The 25,646-nt window shown below is 39.9% G+C and overlaps 2 protein-coding genes across 3 annotated transcripts in view; one reads left to right on the top strand and one right to left on the bottom strand.

Annotated features, from left to right (window-relative positions):
• The window catches only part of LOC134530820 (caspase-1-like), a 41,939-nt gene extending 41,488 nt beyond the window's left edge, over positions 1 to 451 (bottom strand). The window contains exon 1 of one of the 2 annotated variants that reach the window (XM_063366064.1): positions 377 to 451. The gene's annotated coding sequence lies outside the window, so the exon portion shown is untranslated. The remainder of the gene's footprint in view (positions 1 to 376) is intronic. The other variant, XM_063366065.1, reaches the window with a different exon arrangement.
• LOC134531306 (alkaline phosphatase-like) overlaps positions 1 to 25,646 on the top strand; it is a 98,709-nt gene that overhangs the window by 49,710 nt on the left and 23,353 nt on the right. The window contains exon 3 of the mRNA XM_063367000.1: positions 21,971 to 22,139. Coding sequence (XP_063223070.1) covers positions 21,971 to 22,139 — 169 coding nt within the window. The remainder of the gene's footprint in view (positions 1 to 21,970; positions 22,140 to 25,646) is intronic.

The raw sequence follows: 25,646 nt of genomic DNA, 5'->3' as shown, positions 1-25,646 counted from the left end.
AAACAAACATCATGCGATGTTGTTTTTTTTAAAGTGACGGTTGGAAAATGGGTTTCCACTGTTCTACTTTTGAGTACTGTTAAATCTAGGACACGTTGAAAGACACGGATTTTAAACGCAGCGAGTATCAATCACATGAGGAAAATGCCAAAAGTTTCCTCACCCGTGAGAAATTCGCCGTTAAGTTATTACTACGAACTGAAATCAAACAATACGTATTATACATATGTGTGCATGTCGTACTTGAGATGTTTACCGAGACATCAAAGACCAATGAAAACACATAACGCAGCGAGTGGATTCGCAAGTGAGCAGCTAGCAAACTCGCTCCGTGCGATTGACCCCCCGGGAAGGAAGCGCGACCTACTGTACATACCTGCGCTAAAGCCGTGCCGTAGAAGCGGTCCGTGCAGAGAGACTGGCGCAACTGATGGTGGGTTTCTGGGACAGATATACCTGGTTATCAGTCTGATAAGCCTGTGCAGCTCGCTCACGCTTACCTACACACCGACACACCCACGTATGCTGCCCACTTCCCCCCTCCCTCCCTTGCAACAGATATGCATGAAGCAATCAACAGATTTCTGTTCCCCGCCCGAACCTAACCTTTGTTGGACTTGATCCGCCTGATATTTCACATTCGGTAAAAGTCAATCATTCCTTTGTCTGAAAGCGCGTCGCTCCTAATAAGCAGGCCTTCTTTTATTTAAGATAAAACAATAGAAGTTTTCACTTGGGCGATTTTGCTTTGCATTTACTTAAATGTTGATTCCAATGCCAGTTTGCTGAAAATTAACTCGGATATGGGTAGAATTTAAAGGGGCACTCAAAGAGGCACCCCCAGACGGGATAAATATGCCCTCGATAAAATTACTTCTAACTTTTTTTGGATATTTTTATTTTGAATTCTAATCATTCATGACAGATCTAAAGCTATTAATAATTAGTCTGGATCGAATATCTAGAGGCACCCCCAGACGGGATAAATATGCCCTCGATAAATTTACGTCTAAATTTTTTGGATATTTTTATTTTGAATTATAATCATTCAAGACAGATCTAAAGCTATTAATAATTAGTCTGGATCGAATATATAGACCAAGTTATAAGTATATGAATATTTAGTCCCGTTCCCTAGGTTTTAATGGGAAGCTGTTATTTCAGACTCCATGTTCTATCACCACATCCCCTCACAAATAGTCAATCCTGTATCCTGCTCTTTTTTTTTTCCCCAGCAGACACTTAGTCAATGTTAGTAACACAACACTGAGAGAAATATGTGAAAGGGGGAGGGGGGAGGCAGTTTTGTGACAGACTTACAAGGTGTTACCAGACTTCAGTGCCAGCAACAGAACAATCTGTACACATAGTTTTTTAAACTATAGTTTAATAAAAGTTACATGTGTTGTAGGAACATTTTTTTGGATTAAACACACTATCAGAAAATTGTCTTTTTATGATAAAATTCTTTATGAGTTATGATAACCGATAACCGATATTTGGCTCCTATATAAATATTTTAACAAAGGAATTTATTGATTACAAACAGTTGACAAAATGGAGACGAGAATTAAAAAAAATAAAAGCCATTAGTCTAGAGGGGTTGAAAATTTTACCCTTTTATGACTGTATTTCTACGTGCGATTTTTCAAAAATTAAAATCTAAAATCGTGGAAATTGCACGGAAGGTATCAAATAGAGATGGAAAAATCGTTAAAAAAATTTATCTGATAATTTTTTGTCGGTGATAAAAGTTGTGTTTTTTTTTGTCGCAAACATTCGTTCTTGATTAAGGTATAAAAAAAAGGCATCAAGACATAACATTATTCTAATATTTCAGTAAATTTTTCAGGATTGGGTCAAAGTAATTATTTTTTTGCTGTTATTTAGTAGAATATTATAAAGGACTCGTTTCGTCTGAGAAACTCCTAGTTTCAGTAGGATTTACCTGTGAATGATAATGCTTAAATTTATTTAAGTCATCCGAAATCTAAACCTGAGTCGAGCTTTATTTAATGATTCTAACTGATTCCCATCGCCATGTGCCGTACCGTCCAAAAACAAAGTACCAAAATATTTGCAAGCTTCAGATTTGTAATTGACTCTTTTGCAGTTGGCAGTCTCAGAACGTAGCGTGCATGGTTGAGTTCACGCACCCTTGATGCATGTAGTTCCCTTTTTAAAACACATTTTAAGGCCAAACGTCTCGTCAGCTGCGAAGATATGAGTGACGGTTAAATAAAGGCACAGGAAAGGGATGCTAAGGAGAGTATTCTGCCTGGATATATTGTAATGAATGGAGACCAGAAACATTTTCGAAATCATTTCGCGAAAGGCTAGAATCCAAACACGTTGGCCTGTTTGCTGCTTCAGTGATTGGGCTGCAGTTTATCTTAAGGACTCTGAACCATTGATAACCCTTCAACAAAAGAAGTATAGAATCACTTGCATCCCGGTTAACAGGTGTCGCGAGTCAGTAGCCAATGAGCAGATGTAATTTTACAGAGTGCGTGGAGACTCATGTTGTCTGTCACATAAGTCATTGAAATCGCGAATTGTTCCGGTCTCTGGTAATGGATAGACATACGGTAATTTCACAGATTCGTCTCGCCTTAGGGTATAATTCAAAGTCATAGATGTGCTTAGTCCAGGTTTGCTTTCCCATTGGTAGATTTCTTGGAGAGAACATTTTTATCCTTGTTGTTGGCATTACCTGATTCACTTACTTCTCTCCTAGATAGGCATCGTTGGCTCATGGTCGTAGAGGGGCTTGTCCAAATAACTGCGGTTTAATTATGAACACAGAACGAGTGTGTGAATGTTTGTATTCTAACTTTCGACTTAATGATTGCGTAAAATTTCCGTATCTCTAGTAATGAACCATCCCAATATTAGCCTGGAGTGGTTTTCAGAAACTATGGGAAAACATATCACGGATTGACCGGATTGGGCCAATAATGGAAAATAAACATATTCTTGATAATATTGACATTTGTGTTATTTTTGGCACCAGAGTAGACTCTACATTTTACTCCATAATACATACGGTTGCCCTCTGTTGATTGGTTGTTGACACGCGTAACTTTTTTCATCGCACGTGACTGGGTCACTGGGTCAAACGTATTTTACACGTTTTTTTATTTGTTAATAGTCTATCAGGGTGTGTCAAGACAAATGCACAACAGTTGACAGTCTATTCTGTTGCCAAATAACAACACGAATTTAACCATTCTTTAATTATTTAGGAAATGCATTTTTTGCGAATAAACATGAACTCCCATTAAACTACAATTACATGAGGTATGTCCGCACGTAGCTATTTCTTCCTTGTGATTGGCGTCCATCTGCAAGAGAAGCCATGGCCTTATTTGACCGAGTCACTCAGAACACATCCACTTACACAACTAATAACTGTGATTTGTGTGCTGACAGTAGACATGAAACTGAAAGAAACTCAACAAATCGTTAAACACAGACGATGCTACAGTGTTTTAACTCGTTACTAGACTCGGATTATTGTCGCGTAAAATACCCACCCCTACTAAAAATAATTAGTGTATATTATAATACTGTTTTTTAATACAAAACTAGGGTTAAATTTTGGTTATTTTATCTAGCAAATGCATATGAGAGTCGGAATGAAATTTATGTCGAAATGGGATCCCAATAAAAAACCAAAATGGTTTGTAATTTTTTTTTTTCCTTTAGAGTTGAAAATATTTAATTTTTTGTTGTATTGTATTTGTTATGTTAATTATATTATTTTTCAAGAGGGAGCTTAGCCCGTTTGAACTAATAAGTAATAAATGCATTACATATCATTCAAATTTCATCTGCGTGGACTTAATGGAAATTAACAACCTTACGAAACTCTAATCCTTGTATGTAAAATTACTTTTCAGCCTACATGTTTTAAATAATTTTTTCAATATGCGATTCAACATTATGTAGGAGAGGGGGCTGGAGGGAAGTGGTAACAAAGTAATTGACGACTATGCAGGCTAATGAACGTCATTTGTATTTTGTATGACATATTACTAAACAAACTGACTTTTTACTCTAGTAAGCTTTGAGATTAGTAGCTTTATTTTTTCTTTCTTAATGCAGAAACATAAAGATGTTTCTTATTTTCTGTTCTCCTGCTACTTTTCACATTCATTCTTGAAAATGAATATGAACTATGAAAAAACTATGATAAAACGTCTTGATGCACACAAAGAAAACCATCGATTTAACAAGCGGTAAAAATCACAGTCTTCCAGTTAAATTCCGCTTGACTCAGAGTGCACCGTACTGAGCTTTATCGCCACGCCTTTATGTTTTTGACAGTTCTGGAAACTTTCCGAGTATTCTACAAACTGAACATTCTGAAATAATGTACACAAAATTGTATATTTTGTTCAATATTTAAAAAAAGGAAGAAATATTGTCACATAATCCATGCAGCTAAAATGTTTTTAAGGCGTCCAACATTTTCTTAGAATTTCTAGAATGACATAGCTTGAAATTGGCCTGGCGCAGATAGGTACTGGTAGTGCAAACTCCCATAAAGTTCAGTTAGATAAACATTAAACATATATATTCGCTCCTCGCACTAGGGGTGGCAGCTATCAGAAAACGTAGCCCGGAGAAAGAAATATTTTTTTTTCAACTGTTTTTAGAATTTCTAGTCGTAAGGTTTGTGATTTATTGCGACTATTTTTATTTATAAGCATGAGGGAAACCACGTCTTGAATGTGATTACATGTCAAGTGTGTCTTCAGTTAATTGTTGCGCCGTATTCGGTTACAGCCCAAAACATTGGCTGAAGTGTAGTATTGTGGAAACGTTTCTAATGACTTTTTTTTTTTTTAATGAAAGTTACTGTTTTTTTAACGATGCTTAGGTACTTACCATCATCTGAGGTTATCAAGCACACCATTTTTCGTACTGATTTAGGCGGGAAAATATTGCGATGGCGAGGTTTAAAAAAAAAAGGTGCTGTCAACTACGTGACGGCACGCTGTCTCCTGATGGTTCTCAAGTAGAGATTCGTGTTATCTTTGAAAGATTTGTGCAATGGCAGTGCATGACTTGATGTAAGTTTTTGGACATACGCCATTGGTGTTTATATCCTTGTTGCTTAATTTTGTTTTTTTTTTGTCTTTTTTGGGTATTTTTATTTCTTTGTTTTTTTTGTTTTTTTTTTAGTTTTTCTTCAACGGAAAAAGTTCTTAGCAATGGCGCATGTCCAAAAACTTACATCAAGTTAGAGATTCATGAACGTCCTGGCGTCCTGGCGCGGGGAACTCGACAGCCGCGCTGCGGGCTGCTCAGTCGCCGTCCAGCCAGGCGAGGCACTTGGCGCGGGACTGCTCCAGGGCGCGCCACGGCACCGGGTCGCCGTCCAGCCAGTGAGGGCCGTCCAAGAGCAGCGCGTCGTACCTGCGACCACGCGTCGGCGTTCCGACCTCCGTCACAGCTTCCACACAGCTTCCACACGGCTACCACCTCCAATACCGAAAATAGGTCTCGAGGATCAAAAAAATAAGATATCAAATAATACTTAGAGACCCGTGAATTTCGCGGATTCAATGACCTCCAGGATAGACTCCAATATCCTCTACACACTCGGGCAAATAAATGCCAACTGTTCATTGGCTGTTGACTTGTGAGTCGTCTCGACTGGGTGGCCTGTGATTCGACACTTCTACGAGCGAGGGTCTCTAATTGGCCCTCAGTCCTCCAGATCAACAGAGAACCAACGACAGAAGCAGCACTGAGGTATAATTATTTGAATTTTAGCATAACACGAAAAACGAATCCGTCAAATTCACGGGTCTCTATACATTACGTACCTTCCCACCCACCCCGCAATGCCGACCTCGGGAGTGGGGATCTACGGGCCATGGGTAAGGGATGGATACCGTGCAGACGACGTGACCAGTACCCGGGGGGCGTCGCGCGGAAGTCGTCGTAGGCGGACAGCACGCGCCACAGGCCCGACATGCAGTCCTCGGCGGGCGACTGCGCGGCGGGAGAGTCGTCGTCGCCGTCGTCGTCCGGGGCTGTGGAGGGCGCGGCGGCCGCCAGCCTCGCCGCGAAGTCCTCCCGCAGCTGGCGCGCGGACTCCAGCAGGCCCGGCAACCCGGCGCGCGCGCTGGAACACACCCGGGTCCGCGTACCTCTCGCAGCAGAGCGAGAAGCCCGCAGTCCTTCAAGCCCTTTCCCACAATACCGCGACGCGACGCGACGCGACGTGACACGTCTTACCAAACCCAGCCGATCACAACCACATCGCCCGCGATGCGCGACAGCTTCACTTGGTGACGAGGCTGGTTCGGCGCTTCGGCGATGTCGCTGATGAACGTCAGAAATAACAGCCGTTCAGGAAACAAGATTGTGGTAAAGAAGAAGAAGAAGAAGAACTGAAAACAAGAGGTAAGAAACTATTTGTTGATGCATCTAAGTAATGTTAGTAAACAACACGTGGATTTTGTTCAATTGAAATGAGTTTTGAAGAGCGTCTGATTGATGAAGTTCAGAAAAAGCCGTGTTTGTACGATGTTTCTAGTAACAAATATTGTAATCAGACGGAGAAAAATAATGCTTGGCTAGAAATATATTATGGGCTTCGCGATTCCTATCCAGAATTAAATGCTTCTACCAGTCAGTCAGTGTACAAACATAATAACAACAATCTGAATATTACCGCCAAAAACTTTTGTTTACAACCATGTTGTAAAATATCCCCAGCAGAGTTTTTTTCGCCAGCTGCATGGCGATCGCGTCGCGCTATTGTGAAGTGCACTAGCTGGCGACATATATTTACGTCGCTGCCTTCGCTACATCGCGTCACCAGATCGCGTCGCATCGCGGTATTGTGAAAAGGCCTTCACAGACCACCCAGGTGGCAACACGGATACAGGAGCGCGACTCTTACAGGGGAAACTGAAACCATGCAACGCTATCTGTTGGGTTTGCCCGTAACTACCAGCAGAAAACCCTCGGACGGGTGGTTTCAAAGTGTTGAGTTTATAATGTTAATTTAACTACTCGACGACTAATTGAAACAATAATGTATTGGTAATAAAAAAAACATGTTCTATATGAATTACCTGGAGATGCAAAATTTGTCGTATGCCACACCACAGAATATGAGGCCGCAAAATATGTTTACTTTATTTTGACTGATAATAGCTTAAGCATTACTCTCACAAAAAAAAAATAGCGATATTCGTTTTATATTATGAAAGCTGATATATATTGGGTGGGCCAAAAAATACTAATTCGGATGCTTGTTGCGTTGTTGTGTTGCTAGCGTAGTTAATAAATGTGACATCAAAGCGCGGGGGCACTAAGGGCGATACTGGCTCGCAAGACGTTACTAAACCTACTGCTAGAAAAAAGTAAAACCGTAAAGAACAGACTTATTTCTGGGAATATTTCATATTTATAATTTAAAATATGTAAAACGCCCAATTATTAGAATAAAAAGTGTTTTTTGTCTCAATGTGCGAAAGTTCAACAAATGAAACCGTTTAAAACCACGAAGCAAGCAGATTTTCTTTCACGTTTACCTTGCTTTACCTAAATTTTATTAAAAATAATATCTAAAAATAAAATTATTACTATCTCATATTGAAATATATAAAAATATTTAAAACTCTTACAATATGGCTTGCGCATCAGACGTCTTTCGACCTCTACGCACCAGGCACAGAACTGGCGAGCAATTTTCACGTCTGTAACACGCCTCTACGTGTCTTTCAGCAGTGACCATACAATTTATAATTTTATGGTTGATTACAAAATGTAATCCTACTTACCTTTCCTTAGAGACCAGGAAATTTCGCGGATTCTTCTGGCCTCAGGATAGAATTCAAAGTTATAGGTGTGCTCGACCAATGTTTACTTTCCCATTGGTTGATTTCTTAGCGAGAACATTTTTATCTTTGTTATTTGGCACTACCTGATTCGCTTACTTCTCTCCTAGCTAGGCATCATTATCTCACGGTCGTAGACGGGCGTGTCCAAACAACTGCTGGCCAATCATGAACACAGTGCGAGAGTGTGAAGGTTTGTATCTCTATCTATCCTACTTACTAAACTGCGTACTAACTAAACGTCATACATACAATACCCGTTGCCAAGAATACCTTTGTAATACTACAAGAAAGATATTGTAATGAGGAAAAACACATGGCTATGGTTATTACGGAATACTCTTTTTCGAAATGATACTGAAAGTGTTTATTGAGTAAATTGGCGCATAAGTGTATATATATATATATTTTTTTTAAACCATGTAAATGGTAATCGAATATTCAACAATGTGACTTCATTGCGTTGTATCATACTTATTATGGGTGCAGTTAACACCGGAAAGCTATTCAGGGGGACGGTTTACAATAATTAACTTTAAATATTAGATGCACCGGGACAACACAAAGCATAAATTCACGGGTAAAAATCCGAATCCAGCATAACTGTGATCATAAATTTTGTGGTGATACAGTTGTTTTCATGTAAATGTAAAATTTTTTTTTGCAAATATCTGTAATTTTACATGATTTCTCTGTTCCGTTTACAATAAATAAGAATGAGTGCAGTGTGCCGGAGCAGCACGCAGAGGCGAGCAGACAGTCGGTGTCGGTTGAGCGCGCCTCACCGGGACTCCTGCAGTTGGCCGGCCCTCTGCAGCTCTCGCCGCAGGTCGAAGGGAGGCCGCACGGCCCTCGTCTGCCCCAGGGCCCGGTCGTGCTCGGCGGAGAACTGCGGCACGAAGCGGCGCGCCGGGTCCTCCTTCGACGAGCCTGCCGCGCGCACAAACAAACAACCACGTTCCAAACACCCCGCGTACCAACAAACAACCACGTTGCAACCACCCCGCGTACAAACAACCACGTTGCAACCACCCCGCGTACAAACAAACAATCACGTTGCAACCACCCCGCGTACAAACAAACAACCACGTTCCAACCACCCTGCGTACAAACAAACAACCACGTTCCAACCACCCCGCGTACAAACAAACAATCACGTTCCAACCACCCCGCGTACAAACAAACAACCACGTTCCAACCACCCCGCGTACAAACAAACAACCACGTATCAACCACCCCGCGTACAAACAAACAACCACGTTCCAACCACCTTGCGTAAAAACGAACAACCAAGTTCCAACCACCCTGTGTACAAACAAACCACCACGTTGCAACCACCCCGCGTACAAACAAACAACCACGTTCCAACCACTTCGTGTACAAACAAACAACTGCGTTCCAACCACCCCGCGTACAAACAAACAACCAACCACGTTGCAACCACTCCGCGTACAAACAAACAACTACGTTGCAACCACCCCACCTACAAACAAACAACCACGTTGCAACCACCACGCGTACAAACTAAAAACCACGTTGCAACCACCCCGCGTACAAACAAACAACCACGTTGCAACCTCCCCGCGTACAAACTAACAACCACGTTGCAACCACTCCGCGTACATACATACAACTACGTTGCAACCACCCCACCTACAAACAAACAACCACGTTGCAACCACCACGCGTACAAACTAACAACCACGTTCCAACTACAACGCGTACAAACAAACAACAACGTTGCAACCACCCCGCGTACAAACAAACAACCACGTTCCAACCACCCCGCGTAAAAACGAACAACCACGTTCCAACCATCCAGCGTACAAACAAACAACCACGTTCCAACCACCCCGCGTACAAACAAACAATCACGTTCCAACCACCCCGCTTACAAACAAACAACCACGTTCCAACCACCCCGCGTACAAACAAACAACCACGTATCAACCACCCCGCGTACAAACAAACAACCACGTTCCAACCACCTTGCGTAAAAACGAACAACCACGTTCCAACCACCCTGCGTACAAACAAACAACCACGTTGCAACTACCCCGCGTACAAACAAACAACCACGTTGCAACCACCCCGCCTACAAACAAACCACCACGTTGCAACCACCCCGCGTACAAACAATCAACCACGTTCCAACCACAACGCGTACAAACAAACAACCACGTTGCAACCACCCCGCGTACAAACAAACAACCACGTTCCAACCACCTCGTGTACAAACAAACAACCGCGTTCCAACCACCCCACTTACAAACAATCAACCACGTTCCAACCACCCCGCGTACAAACAAACAACCACGTTCCAACCACCCCGCGTACAATCAAACAACCATGTTGCAACCACCCCGCGTACAAACAAACAACCACGTTGCAACCACCCCGCGTACATACAATAAACCACCTTGCAACCACCCAGCGTACAAACAAACAATTACGTTGCAACCTCCCCGCGTACAAACAAATAACCACGTTGCAACCACCCCACTTACAAACAATCAACCACGTTCCAACCACCCCGCGTACAAACAAACAACCACGTTCCAACCACCCCGCGTACAATCAAACAACCATGTTGCAACCACCCCGCGTACAAACAAACAACCACGTTGCAACCACCCCGCGTACATACAATAAACCACCTTGCAACCACCCCGCGTACAAACAAACAACCACGTTCCAACCACCCCGCGTACAAACAAACAACCACGTTCCAACCACCCCGCGTACAAACAAACAATCACGTTCCAACCACCCCGCTTACAAACAAACAACCACGTTCCAACCACCCCGCGTACAAACAAACAACCACGTATCAACCACCCCGCGTACAAACAAACAACCACGTTCCAACCACCTTGCGTAAAAACGAACAACCACGTTCCAACCACCCTGCGTACAAACAAACAACCACGTTGCAACTACCCCGCGTACAAACAAACAACCACGTTGCAACCACCCCGCCTACAAACAAACCACCACGTTGCAACCACCCCGCGTACAAACAATCAACCACGTTCCAACCACAACGCGTACAAACAAACAACCACGTTGCAACCACCCCGCGTACAAACAAACAACCACGTTCCAACCACCTCGTGTACAAACAAACAACCGCGTTCCAACCACCCCACTTACAAACAATCAACCACGTTCCAACCACCCCGCGTACAAACAAACAACCACGTTCCAACCACCCCGCGTACAATCAAACAACCATGTTGCAACCACCCCGCGTACAAACAAACAACCACGTTGCAACCACCCCGCGTACATACAATAAACCACCTTGCAACCACCCCGCGTACAAACAAACAATTACGTTGCAACCTCCCCGCGTACAAACAAACAACCACGTTCCAACCACCCCGTGTACAAACAAACAACCACGTTCCAACCACCCCGCGTACAATCAAACAACCATGTTGCAACCACCCCGCGTACAAACAAACAACCACGTTGCAACCACCCCGCGTACATACAATAAACCACCTTGCAACCACCCCGCGTACAAACAAACAATTACGTTGCAACCTCCCCGCGTACAAACAAACAACCACGTTGCAACCACCCCGCCTACAAACAAACCACCACGTTGCAACCACCCCGCGTACAAACAATCAACCACGTTCCAACCACAACGCGTACAAACAAACAACCACGTTGCAACCACCCCGCGTACAAACAAACAACCACGTTCCAACCACCTCGTGTACAAACAAACAACCGCGTTCCAACCACCCCACTTACAAACAATCAACCACGTTCCAACCACCCCGCGTACAAACAAACAACCACGTTCCAACCACCCCGCGTACAATCAAACAACCACGTTGCAACCACCCCACGTACAAACAAACAACCACGTTCCAACCACCCCGCGTACAAACAAACAACCACGTTGCAACCACCCCGCGTACAAACAAACAACCACGTTGCAACCACCCCACGTACAAACAAACAACCACGTTGCAACCACCCCGCGTACATACAATAAACCACCTTGCAACCACCCCGCGTACAAACAAACAATTACGTTGCAACCTCCCCGCGTACAAACAAACAATTACGTTGCAACCTCCCCGCGTACAAACAAACAACCGCGTTCCAACCACCCCACTTACAAACAATCAACCACGTTCCAACCACCCCGCGTACAAACAAACAACCACGTTCCAACCACCCCGCGTACAATCAAACAACCATGTTGCAACCACCCCGCGTACAAACAAACAACCACGTTGCAACCACCCCGCGTACAATCAAACAACCATGTTGCAACCACCCCGCGTACAAACAAACAACCACGTTGCAATCACCCCGCGTACATACAATAAACCACCTTGCAACCACCCCGCGTACAAACAAACAATTACGTTGCAACCTCCCCGCGTACAAACAAACAACCACGTTGCAACCACCCCGCGTACAAACAAACAACCACGTTGCAACCACCCCACGTACAAACAAACAACCACGTTCCAACCACCCCGTGTACAAACAAACAACCATGTTCCAACCACCCCGCGTTCAAACAAATAAACACCCATACTTTTTCCCCTGACAGTAAAACACAATTTCTTTTTATATTTTCTAAGAGTACTTCTTTTATTTTTCGATACAAGGAATTTGAAACAAAAAATATGAGTGAGTCTTTCACTACCCGCCAGTGATCTGTAACACCTCACCTCGGTGACGAGCAAATTCATTAGTTCTCATTTTGCAAATAAATTTGTAGTACAAAACTTGGTAAATCAAATTTAACGAAGTAATCTTTAATATCAGGTTCAGCGTGATAAACATATAAGCAAAATGTGTTTTTTTTTTACTACATTTCTAGACTTCAAATGAATTCATTCATTAACATGGTCTCATATTTTTTACCATTTCAGCCACACTTTGTCAATTCATAAGATGCAATATAAATTTTTTTTTTAACCACACTTATTTTTGGGTAGCGTTTGTTGTAATATTTATAAGCTATAATTGCATTTAAAAGTTTAATTACTGCAGTATTGCATTTAAAATTATAGCAATATATGTATTCTTTTATAGTCATAGTGTATGACATTGACTAGAATGTACACCATGACTCACAAAGTCAGTGTTTCATAAACTCCCTATCATAGGCGTGCGCAGGACTTCAGTATTGGTGGTGCCAGATTACACAACAGCCCTGTCATTCACGGACCCCGAGCCTAAAGCGGGGGGTCCGGGGGTCCTCCCCCGGAAATATTTGGATTTGAAAGCGCAAAATGGTGCTATTTAAGGTGTTTCCAAACAAAAACATTAAATACACAGATGTAAAAATTTTAACATTTTTTATGACAAATTATGGCTTTGAACGTTATAATCACCAGGAAAACTACTAAACTATTTACTGTTTTAATCTTTGTTGAAGCATAAAGTAAATTGCACAAATTGTTTGCAGGAATTAATGCTGGTGGCTTTGAAAAACTATACTTATATATATGTTTTCTGAAGACGCCAAATAAATAATAGATAAAACATTCTCAAATGTTAAGTTTTAAAATCAACAAATGAAGGGAGTTTTTGTAACATACCTAAAATATGTAAAATATTAAAATAATAAAAATACACAAATAAGAGTGAGCAAAAGTTTCAACTTTTGGAATACAACAAAAAAGTTTTGTCGGCGACTGCATATAAGTCATCGAGTAAGCCTATCCTTTTAACTATCTAAACTCTCTCTTTTTTTTTAAATAAACCCTGGCGGATGGCGAATATTATTCCGCGCGTCTGCCGAGTGGAGTGAACAGTGGACACCGAGCGCGCATTCTATGTAATTCGAGGAGAACTATGAAGTGTTTACATTTCAGAAGTTTCGTAGCCGCGGCCCGCGTATACAACACAAGTAATTGCACCTGGCTTGTTTCCGTGTGTATAGTTGATTCGATTGATAATTGATATACTGATAGTGTTATGAGCACATATCTGTAACTCGACACGATTGAAAAACATAGTTTTTGGAAATAATACGGTTTTTTGTAAGTATCTATTATTTATGCTTGTAAAAAAACAAAATAACGTTAACCCTAATGGTGGTGCCAAGGCACCTGTGGCACCTACCGTGCGCACGCCTATGCTCCCTATATCATTGAGGTATTTTTGTCCTATTCAGTGCACGAATTGACTATAAGGGTTACGGACAATTCCATTTTTTTATTATTGTTAAGTATAAAACCGCAAACTAATGAAAAAAAATTCTAACCATTTTAAATGTAAAGTGTAAAGAATAACATAGACACGTGACATATTCAACTGTAGTGATAAAATAGTCGGATAGCGCCAACGATGGATATCTCACTTGGAAAACACTAGGAAGAATGATCGAACTGCCAAAAGCAGGTTGTGAACACCAGCCGAAGAAAGCATTGCACTGTGTGTATGCCAGCGAGACGGTGACCGGACACCCAAGATTACAAGCGGGCTCCGGAACATTCGTCACCAACTCGGTGCTCGGTATGTAAGTCATACCGGGGTGTTGGGACAGAACCCACGCCGTTCGCCTCTTGTTCGAAACGTGTCAAATACCAGGACAAGGAAAAAAATTATATGTTGAGCGAATCTTGCCAGAGTCTGACCCAGAGATGCGTAACATCTAAACTGGGTAAAAAGCATATGCATGTGTTTTTATGTAGCAAATACATTTATAATACGGAACCCGGACACGAAATTCAACGTATAATATTTAAAAATAATGCCGAGTGTGATAAACATTTACACAAATTTTGTTTTCACCTACATTTATCGACGCGAATCACACGTAGCTTCCGCACCTTCCGCTAGAATTCGTTACCGGAGCATTACCGTTAGCATCGACTATCGAATCATTCCATTTGCTGAACGAAATTTTAAACATTATAATGAAACGGCGCTGATAAAAGCGGAAAAAAAAATTAATTTAAAAAAAACTCAACTCCGGCTTTGAACTTGATTTTCGACAAGGAATTTTATTTAAACACTGCCTATGTTGTTCAAATTCATTAAACAGCTAACGTTACAAAGTTATTATTTGGCTTTGTGAACACCGGTTCGCAGCATCAGCCACAGATGGCAGCACCGTGGTTATACTCTTCCGTTCCATTCACGAAATCGCTCCTACTGAATGCCGTGTGCCGAGAGCTGAAGGGGAAATCGGCCCCGGGACCCCCCGGGGTAGCGACTCACTCGCCAGCGGCCGCAGGGAGTCCTCGGGGAAGGGCAGGCAGAGCTCGGGCGACGCGGCGCCGCTGCGCGCGGAGACCTCGCCGTACGGGTCGTCGGCGGCGGACAGCGGCGCCAGCAGGTGGACGAGGGTAGGCGCCGACGACCCCCGGGAGAGCTCCAGCTCGGGCAGATCCTCCATGCTGCCGAACATGCCGCCCTCGCCGCAGCCTCCTGTCACCACCGTAACATACTTACACACCAAGTCGAAACTAAGGAGAGATGTAGTCGGACATATAAATCTTTAACAGAAGAATGGAGGATGCATATCTTATATATATAAAATTTTATGATATTTTAACACGCTTATAATAGTGTTTTGTAATCCAGCGCAGTGGCGGATCCAGAAGGGGGGGGGGGGGGCTAAGGGGCTCAAGCCCCCTCCAAAAGCATCTGGGTCCACTATTGTTTTAGTGTTTGCCTTGATGAAGCCTAGCCTCAGCTGGGTCAAGCCCCTCCCAAACCAAAATCCTGGATCCGCCACTGATTCCAGCGTGTGCTTATAGGTATAGTTAGCTAATAATTATTTATAGAATTATTTACAATACAAGAATATAATACGACACTTCGTAGCTCCAATTGTTCTTGTAGACATCCAGCATTATCATTAATAAGCATTAGTTGGCAGCATGGGTAAGAGAAATAATAATATTAAGATACATAACTATTTAATATGCCCACACCAGGGATTAGATCTAGAAGAAAAAAGAAAATTAAGCCATTATCAAACCCGTACATCGATATCAAAAATCATATAGATGCAATAAAACTTATAAATATCAATGAAACTAATAATATTTATTGGTGTAATCGATAACACCGATCAAAACAATAGAACCGATAATATTGTTGAAAACAATAGAATACAAATCTAAAAAAATTATTGAATTGCATAGGTACTTTAAGCTAAGTTATTAAATATTTTCATTTTAACTTAATATTGATATTAGCTTTTAAAAAAATTTTAAATCGTCTGAAGAAATTTTGGGTTAAGAGGGCTAAAACCTCAGGCTACTACACTAAACAACGAATCAGACGCCTTCTGGCGGTTTTCCGCTTAAATTCAATGTTTTGTCAGCAGGACTTAACCTGAAGACTTAACCTGAACATCATGCATTAGACAACTTTTTATTTTATTGGGCTTTCTAGCGCCATCGGTATATTATTTTTTTAGTGTTACTTTGGCTTGACGTATCGTCCACAACTAGGTCATTATTTCAGACGAAAGAAGTAAGGGTTGCGTTGCAAGAAACCATGCCAGCATTGTCTTGATTGATCGTGGTAATCTTTGTGTAACCTACAAATTCTGTTGGTATATTATTTCCATCATGTGCTGAGTCACGGGAGAAACAAGGATAGTTGAATTACGGTGTCCCATAACGGCCACAGAACAATAAATACAACACAACTTGTGTTGATGTTTGGAAACGACGACTTAACCACTGGCAGATGCTGCGGCCGTAGCGCGAGCTTTTATAGATTCTTTTGGAATCCAGTTGCCAAAAAAAAATAATTTGGGAGAAAATGTAACCTTCTTTCCTCAAAATGTTTTAGGATTTTTATTCCTCCATCATTTAAATTACAACTGTTACAATACTATCGCAATATATTATTTCCGTTACTTTCCTGAGCGATAAATGATAACCAAAGAACACACTTTAGACAACTTAACAAAATGAAACCAAATGAGCATGTTTGGACCGGAATTCAAACCCGTGTCATCTGTAATGCGATTTCGGTGTTTTAAAGGTTGCGATGCCTCGCCTTCAAACCAGTAGGCTAATCAAGGATCGGCATACAGCATGAACTTAATGCAGTCTTACAATTATTAAAACTACTACGCACATCCGCGCCACGCCCTAGATTTAAACACAGAAATTGATCAAAGTTGGTACTTAGGCTAGTTGATCCTAGTACATATGGACACCAAATGCAGCATATATATTTATCTGACCCATCGTTAAAAGAGATAAGAATTATTTATCATTTGTGTGGCTTTCAAGAATATTCAACTGTTTTCATCAGGAGATATTATTTTATCACGTGTTTTGTTTTCATACCAATGAATTATAATCATATGATAACATTCCAGTAAGGTTAAGATAAGAGTGAGATAAATACTAATTTTCCTCCTCTTACACTTGGATTATTTTCTTCTTTAACCTGTGCGTAGGACTGTTCTACCAGATGTACCCGTGATTTACTACGGGACTCTACATGCACGCTCGTATTACTCAAGGCACGAAATATCCTTTATAAGGGCTCACCTATATGACCTACGTTTGACATATGTAACTATGTTAAAAGTATATATTTTTTATTTTGTGATACGGAAAAGATTTTGTGAGTAAGTGGGTTTAGGGTTTCATATTTACATTTTTTAACTAGGCCTGAAAACACATTTTCGTTAGAAATATGTTCTTACTAGCTGAAGTTCCCGCCGTTTCCCGGGATAAAGACGTGATAATATAAGGAACATCACCACCGAGTTTCAAGTCTTGAAAAACGGGAAATTTTGATTCTAAAGTCCCATTAATTGTACAATCTCAGTGCATCAAGGTTACGCATCAGGAAACCGGGACGCCAATATTCAGCTTCATTTTGTGGGAGGGCAGGTAACCCCTCTGCAAGATGTGACGGACGCACCAAACGATAGCGCGTTACAAATTCCTGGCAATGCCATCTATTGTCAAAATTCTAAACTAAACTGTTATTAGCACCTTTAGTTCGCTAGCAGCCGCGAGCTCCACTAGCGGATGGGTTTCGCTAAGGAGAAGGATAGGAAGTTGCCAGATCTTACTACAAGACCGTGTGGCGGACATAGGGAAGAGACACAAACTCATTGTTTGTGTGTCTATGACCTACCTCCTATGATTTTGTTATCATAAAAGTTAATTCACCCTTTTTCTCTCTTTTAAAAATTTAATAATTATATGTAGTCTATGTTACTCTTCAGCCCATAAAATATCTATACGCCAAAAAAAAAAGCCTATTCGTTGCTCCGTTGCTGCGTGAAAGAAGGACAAAGAGACAAACACACTTTCGAATTTTTAATATTAGTAGTGATTGTTAACGTGATCTCATATCTTAATTTATTATAGTTTTAATTTATCAGTTTACAAAAAAAAACTGGAAATCCGTTATTACTGTATTTTTGTAACGCAAATCAAATCACATTATAAATGAATTTAGTTTTAATAAATTATTCCTTATTGAGAATCTAGAGTCTGGGATTTTAGCTCTCTAGGCCTTTTGAGTATGGAAATCATAAATAAAATTTGTTAAGTCTAAGGCCAGGTTTAGACTACTAAAAAGCAGTGTTTATAAAAATTCCTGCCTAGTGCCTCTACGACAGAAAATGAACCAATGCACCAAATTTCAGCTTTATAAGCTTCTGGATTTAAAGATTTCGTGATCAGTTAGTGAGTGATTTTTGGCTTATGAATATTGAGGAAAGTTTCTGTATTAGTTTTAGTTCTTAATGTAAACGACTACGTTCGCTTTGAATTACTTGGAATGTTCCGTGCCAAACAGTTGGCAAAGAATCGATAAAACTGACTTCCGAAATGTTCGGGAACTGACTCGGAGTTACTGAACGGATTTGTGACGGGAATTGGGATCAAACCAACGATCTAGGGGACGTAAATGCGACGCTTCAGATTATGTCAGTGATTTAGGGAAATCCAATTTTTATTTATTTATAAATGGTATCTTAATTATAAAGCGCTATAAGACAAAAATAGTTTTTTTCGTGTATAGTTGCAATTCAAAAATGTCAATCTTTCATTGAATAGCAAATTTGTTTCCGCTTTATGTATCAACGTTACGTATTTGATAGTAATTAGCTAATATAAGGTTGAAACACATTTTTGCCAATTTTATGAAGGAAAAAGTTATTAATGTTAGCACACTAAATGTTCAAGATAATTCATACTTGAAACTAAAGGATAATTAAAAGTTTATTTAATTTTCTAGTAATTTTTTCTAAGAAATCACAACAATCAAATATTGACAGCAGTTATCATAAATATAACTTTAACTGTATTTGTTGTGACGCCATCGGACTACTTAACAAGCAATGCTAAAAATGTAACATTTTTGTACCTATTCATCTATAATATTATAAAAAACAAATTAAGTGCAACAACCCACGTGTAAATTTTAGCAATAAATTTAGCACGGTTTGGAAGTAAGTTGTAAAAAATACAATATTGAAAGTAAATACAAAAAATTTATTTGACTTTATTTGTAACTTTCTTTTCTGTGAACAAGCTCAATAAAAGCGATATATTTTCTGATAGCTGCTTAAATTTTTTTACACACAGTCAGCTATCTATTTAAAAAAAATTACCATGAAACTGATTTTTGACAGAAATTGTGTATTTTTATTTTGATTACATTAAAGAAGCTGATAATAAGTTTATCAGCTAATTTAATGCGACGTTAAAAAAATACTTTCCCTAGTTCTTCATTAAATATAACGTTTATACAATAGGCCAAAAGCTATAAAGACATAATTAACTTATAATTCCGATACATCATGGAAATATACCCTTGAATCCGAACGTCAGTCTGAAAGCAAGGCCCTGAGAATTAATTAATTTGAAAGGTTCTTTTTTTTAATATTTGTGTTCATACGTAAACAACGAGCATGCTGGTGCACTTAAACATATATTTATACGTGATTTAGATAATACGACTTTACATAAGTGAATAAATATAACAATAGAGTTCTAAATACAGTTACGAAACCTAAGTAAAACAGAGAATAAAAATATATTAAACGTGCGTGTAGGAAAACATACAAATATAAAATTCGAGGGCATCATACCAGAAGGGCGTATCAACCCTTTTTGCAATATCGAGATAATTGGCGTAAGGGTATCTAATAATGTGAATAATGTTGTGGTAGAAAGGCGCATGGTCAATGTGATTAGATTAGGTGGTGGTGAACTATTACATTATGGCATATAATAAGAAAAGGAAATAAGGTCATGCTAGATGGGCGTATGTGCATATTCCCCTGTAAACTTGCATTTTCGTTGATACGCCCTTCTGGTAAGATGCCCTCGAATATAAAATTCCATGCATGCATAGAGGCATGGCAATAACTATTATATCTATATCCATCGGTTCGCAAGGCCGTGAACCAGGCGAGAGTGATGATGGTCTTCACCTGTGACGTGCCCCGGGGAGGGGGGTATGAGAGACGCACAGTTCCTCCGGCGAACGAGCGCAAACCAAGTCTTCCCCAAGCCGCGGGTGTTCAGCCATGCGCTTGTTCAGGAGTTGGCGGTGTTTTTCGCCCTCCAATGTCGTCGCACCTGGGCGAGGTCGCGGGGCCTGCCGGGAAGCCTACAACTCACGTAGTTTCGGTTCCCTGCAAGAATTTCCGAAGATTTCCGAAGTTTTGCGTTTTGGTATTAACGCCACTTCAGCCGCTAAATCAGAAGTTTCCAATGAAAACAAGCATGTTGTGACTGACCTAACCTAACCTAACCCTTCGATTTTTTTTTTTTAAATTTCAATTTTTGAGAGAAATCCGAAGTTGCACGAACGTGGTAGGGAACCGAAACTATGTGAGTTGTAGGCTACCGGGGCCTGCCGCCAGCCGGCACGAAAACCCTCATCGACCACACGAGCCGGCCAGTCGCCATGTTGTTACCCGGCAGTTGGCTAACCTGCGTTCAATTATATGTTAGTCTGTCAGTACTCGCCAGTGATGTGTAACATCTGACCTCGGTAAGGCTTTTGAAGGGAGGAGGGGACAGTAACACGTGCCCCCTACAGATAAATAAATGATACAATGTATAAAAAGACCTCAAGTATTTTTTTTAAGATAAGCGTCTTTAGGCGCGTTATGAAAAAAAATGTTAAGAGTGCATTTTTACAATGCGCGCGCGCCATGCAACAAAAATTGATAGGATTAAAAAAGCTATATACAAATAAAAATAGTATATATGTTTTTTAAAACCTATACATCAGTGATTGATATTGAATAGCCTACTATCGATGAAATTTAAAACAATTATTTATTGTGTATATTAGTGATAGCAATTTATTGAGTTTATTAATTTTTTCATGTATATTTATATAAGAGACGTTATGTACCCATATGTATAATTTATTTGCTTAAAATTATTTTACTATTTAATTTTTTAATAATTAAAATTAATAAAATATATAGGTATCAAATTTATTCAGCAGATGTATTGATTTTCAATATTTATTACAATTTATCTAAATTAAATAATTAAACTTTATGCGTGTGTTTACATTAATATTTAATAGTGAGTAATTAATTAAATTTTTATATTGATTGATTTTATACACGGCCAACCCTATTTATAACATAATTCCATTCCTTTTATTATTTTATTTCTATTAATTATTTGCATGCAAAATTAAAGTTAGTTTTTTTTATTATGTTAAGTAAGTATAACTTCTAACGCACCCTTTTTTTATATTAAATACTTAAATACTCAATAGCTCAGTCTTGATCTAGTCTTGATCTAGCCAGGGGCGCAACAACTGAATATCCAAAAGGGGGGCAATATACAATTTTATAAAGACTCATCGATCCCCCTATTGAAGCGGGGCGTCCGGGGGTTCTTCCCCGAGAAAATTTGTATTTCAAGGTGGAAAATGGTGCTATTTAAGCAGTTTTATCATCTAAAAATTGATTACACAGCACTTTCTTTGCCCCGTTTGCCCCCCACTTCAAGGTTTCAGGGGGGGGGGGGGGCAAAATACCCTTCCCCCCCCCCTGTTGTTGCACCCCTGCTCTAGGCTAAGTCAGTAACAGCTAGACGTGAATGTGAAGTCTCCGCTGAAATGGCCGGTGCCGCGCCCCCGGGTTGCAGACGTACAACAGCGACGCGCAGGTGGGCGACTCGGCGGCCTGCGCCACGGCGCTGCTCAGCGGCGTGAAGGCGAACCACGGAACGCTGGGCGTGTCCGGGGCGCGCTTCAACCAGTGCGACGACGCCGGCCGGCCGGTGTCCTCCTTGCTGTCCTGGGCGCAGGACGAAGGTGCGTTCCCTCCGCCCCCTCCTCCTCGTCCCCCTAGCATGGGCGTCGCAAGGATATATATTTTTGGGGGTGGGGGGGGGGGACTGGAATTGATTTACTTGTTGAGGAATATCCGTCCCCTGGGGGAAAAAAAAGCGGGGGGTCCGGAGGTCCTCCCCCGGGAAAATTTCGGGTTTGAAGGTGCATAAAGGTGGTTTTTGGGCATTTTTCTTTCCTAAATATTCTAATTATAGTGGGTTGCAATATATAATTTATTTTTTATAAAAAAAATATTTTCAGAGAACAAATTTGTGAAAACTCAGTGCTCACGTTACCACGATTGGACTAAATGCACCATGCGCAACATATGGGTTGTATCACAGAAATCATATTTTTGATATAACTACGAAACTAAATATATTATTGGAGGGGACGAAATTGAAGGCTTTTATTATTGGGGGGGGGGACGTGTACCCCCCCCCCTGTCCCCCCCGGTTGCGACGCCAATGCCTCTAGTGCAGCGTGGCCATCAAAGAATGTCCCACCGCAAGCGTTGCGCGAGTCTTGGCAACTGTATGGAGTCCCTCCCCATTAGAACCTCTTCGTACATGAGTGGTTGAACGCCGAGGTCCCCGACCGTCGGATTGGTCGTAATGGCCGATAGGACAGTGCTCTTTTATTTCGCTGGCCTCCACGTTCACCTGACATAACTCCAAGCGATTGTTTTTTTCTTTCCTTTGGGGCTTTATAAAAGATCGGGTCTACGTTCCGCCGCTACCTAATGATTTGCCAGAGTTGAGACATAATTGTAGAGGCTATTTCTTCCATTACTCCAAATTTATTAACCAAAGTGTGGGAATAATTGAACTTCAGGTTGGATGTTGGACATTTGTAAGAAAAACTAGGTTAATTTGCCTTCAATTTGATGTAAACTGTTATAATATACCATTGAAACTGGCTCATTATTTTGTGGACACTCTGTTTTTAACCAACTAATCATAATAGCCCGTCGGTCGTCTCCATCTGTCCTTCAATCACGTGACCTGTGGCCAATCAGACAGTCAAAAAATTACTGTCAGTCCATCAATAGAAATTTTGGCAATCAAGTGTTGATTTTGCCAGTCAATTGTTATCAGAATTACAAGTCCATGGAGTTTGGTTTTCATTAAACGGATGTCAGACGGAGACGATGAGTGAACACTTCGCATACTGCCGGATGTGTTAGACGCCATTTCTGTATTTCTCTAATCTACTTGGTATTCGCACAACCGACTGCAAGACAGCATATTCTCACATTAACACAAAATTCTTTCTTTTCAAAAATTTTGATTGTGTCCTTTCTTACCCTACGGATTGTCAAACTTCGAAATGTTTAAATAGCAATTCCTTCAAAAAATAGATGAATTCAAAAATAGTATTTTCGTAATCTAATTATAATCATATTTATTATTTACTTTTCTTGTACAACATTGTGATATTACAAGTATTTTCTATTGGTTTAAAAATAATTATTGATGGGCTGTCTATGTTTCCATTATATAAATAACTGACTTTTACGTGATTGTAACTCGTCATCTTAAAAAAAAGTAGCCATTTATAATAGGTACCAACAGGTTAGTTATATTTTCAGATAATATTGAAATATGTAAAATAAAGTATTAATTATGCTGTTTTTGTAGGTTGTAATTTATACTTTTTTATTTGCTCATTTCGTGTGAATGCTAATCGTTTTCCCGATTTCTTCTATCGCTTGTCTAATTTATATATCTTCAATTGCGCAATACTTAGAATCCAACAGTTTGTTGAAAGGACTGCGAGGTGCTAAAGCATACCGCCATAAAATGTTGTCTCCAAAAATAACTATACATCTTTGTTATGATTATTTAATTTCAATGCATCTACAATCATTTAAATATTATCAACAATATGTTTTATAAATGATTGTGGAACGCAAATTGAAACAGTTTAAATGTTATGCTTTCCCACAAATTAAGCACAAATTAAACACAAAATAAACGTGTATGATAAAAATACATATTGATAACATGTTTTCCAAAATTCATAATACTGGCCCACTTCCATAATTTATTCCGGTTATATTGTGGTTACGGCTTGGTTCCATGTAGCATACTAGGAATTTATTAATTTGAGTGTATCAAAAGTTTCTTTTAAGTATCTTTTTATGAATTTTTATGAAATAATAACATTTAAAATAGTAAGCATTTCCAGAAATAACAATATATTTTGTTACTTCTGTATTTATCTCATTGTATTTAGGTGTTATCTGGCTGGAACAGTCTCATAAATCTTCGCTCTTCGTCAGAACACAAAACGAAAAAAAAATTATTTTCTAACCGAAGACACGTAAAATTTAATTTATAAAGTGCCATAAATTTTATCTAAAATATTTTCTTACCTACTTTATACAAAAATGTATAAATATTTCATTGAGAAAAAGTAATGAATCTTCAAAATGAACATACGAGTAGCAATTTTCTTAATTTTTCTCTCAAAACAAATTTTGGAAAAAATCATTCTTCACTTATTTTACTTAGTATTGTTGCTGGTTGGTAATTTCAACAGAGGTATTAAATGATAGTGTTTGGTTTATGTTTAATATGTCAACGTTCCCATAATTGTTTTGAAAACATTTTACGTACTTAAATAATAATACTTCTACATACACACACCCAAGCTAACAGAATTGAGTCTCCAAGGAAGTAACATGTTCAATTAAATGGCATTAGAGATAACCTAAAAAAACTTAAAGTGTTTCGTACGTTTACTTTTAAGAGTGTTGTATTACTGTTGATATAAAATTTATATTTTTCATTAATTAGAGTATAAGTTGTTATAGAGATAAACAAAAAAAATGTGAGTTCATTCTGAAGGATGAAGATTGGCACGTCAAAACAAATACACAAAAAAATAGTTTTGTGAACCTTCGTACGAATATGAAATGTATATTTTAAGTAAGAATACCAAACTTGCGCCTGTGAGTAGGCATTCCCGTTTGTCATCCAAGCCAGTCGGTTGGCTGGTGGGAGGAGTACAGGAGCACAGCTGCACTGTACCTTCGTTGTAACATTGATTCATTTATTAACAATAGTACAATTGAATATAAGACCTTCAGTATGGAAACCTTTCTTTTATTCATGTGCAGAACCCATACCTAGAGTACCTTAAACAATAATTTTGTAATTAGTTAATATAAAGATATAAAAAAAGGTTTTGCAAACCAGTTTAACGTCACTGGACTCGCATTCCGGGTTCAAACCGCTCTGGTGTTCCCGTTCTTGGTTTCTCTCGGTTTTCCTAATTCACGCTTGGCTTATACTAGGCCGGTTCCTCTCAATCAGGACCTGGTGGAGCACTTCCCCAAAATTCCTAACATGCAATGATTGTATCAGTATCTAGACCTTGCCTTTTAACATCAGCTGGCATTTAAGGCTATGATGTCAAATCATGAGCACATGTTTCTTCCGTGCGCAGAAGATTAGATAAGTAGACAAAATGTTTAAAAAATGT

The sequence above is a fragment of the Bacillus rossius genome, chromosome 3 (genome assembly GCF_032445375.1).
Source record: "Bacillus rossius redtenbacheri isolate Brsri chromosome 3, Brsri_v3, whole genome shotgun sequence".
Classification (NCBI taxonomy): Eukaryota; Metazoa; Arthropoda; class Insecta; order Phasmatodea; family Bacillidae; genus Bacillus; species Bacillus rossius.
The sequence above is the reverse complement of the archived record's forward strand: the minus strand, read 5'-3'. Positions and strand labels throughout refer to the sequence as shown.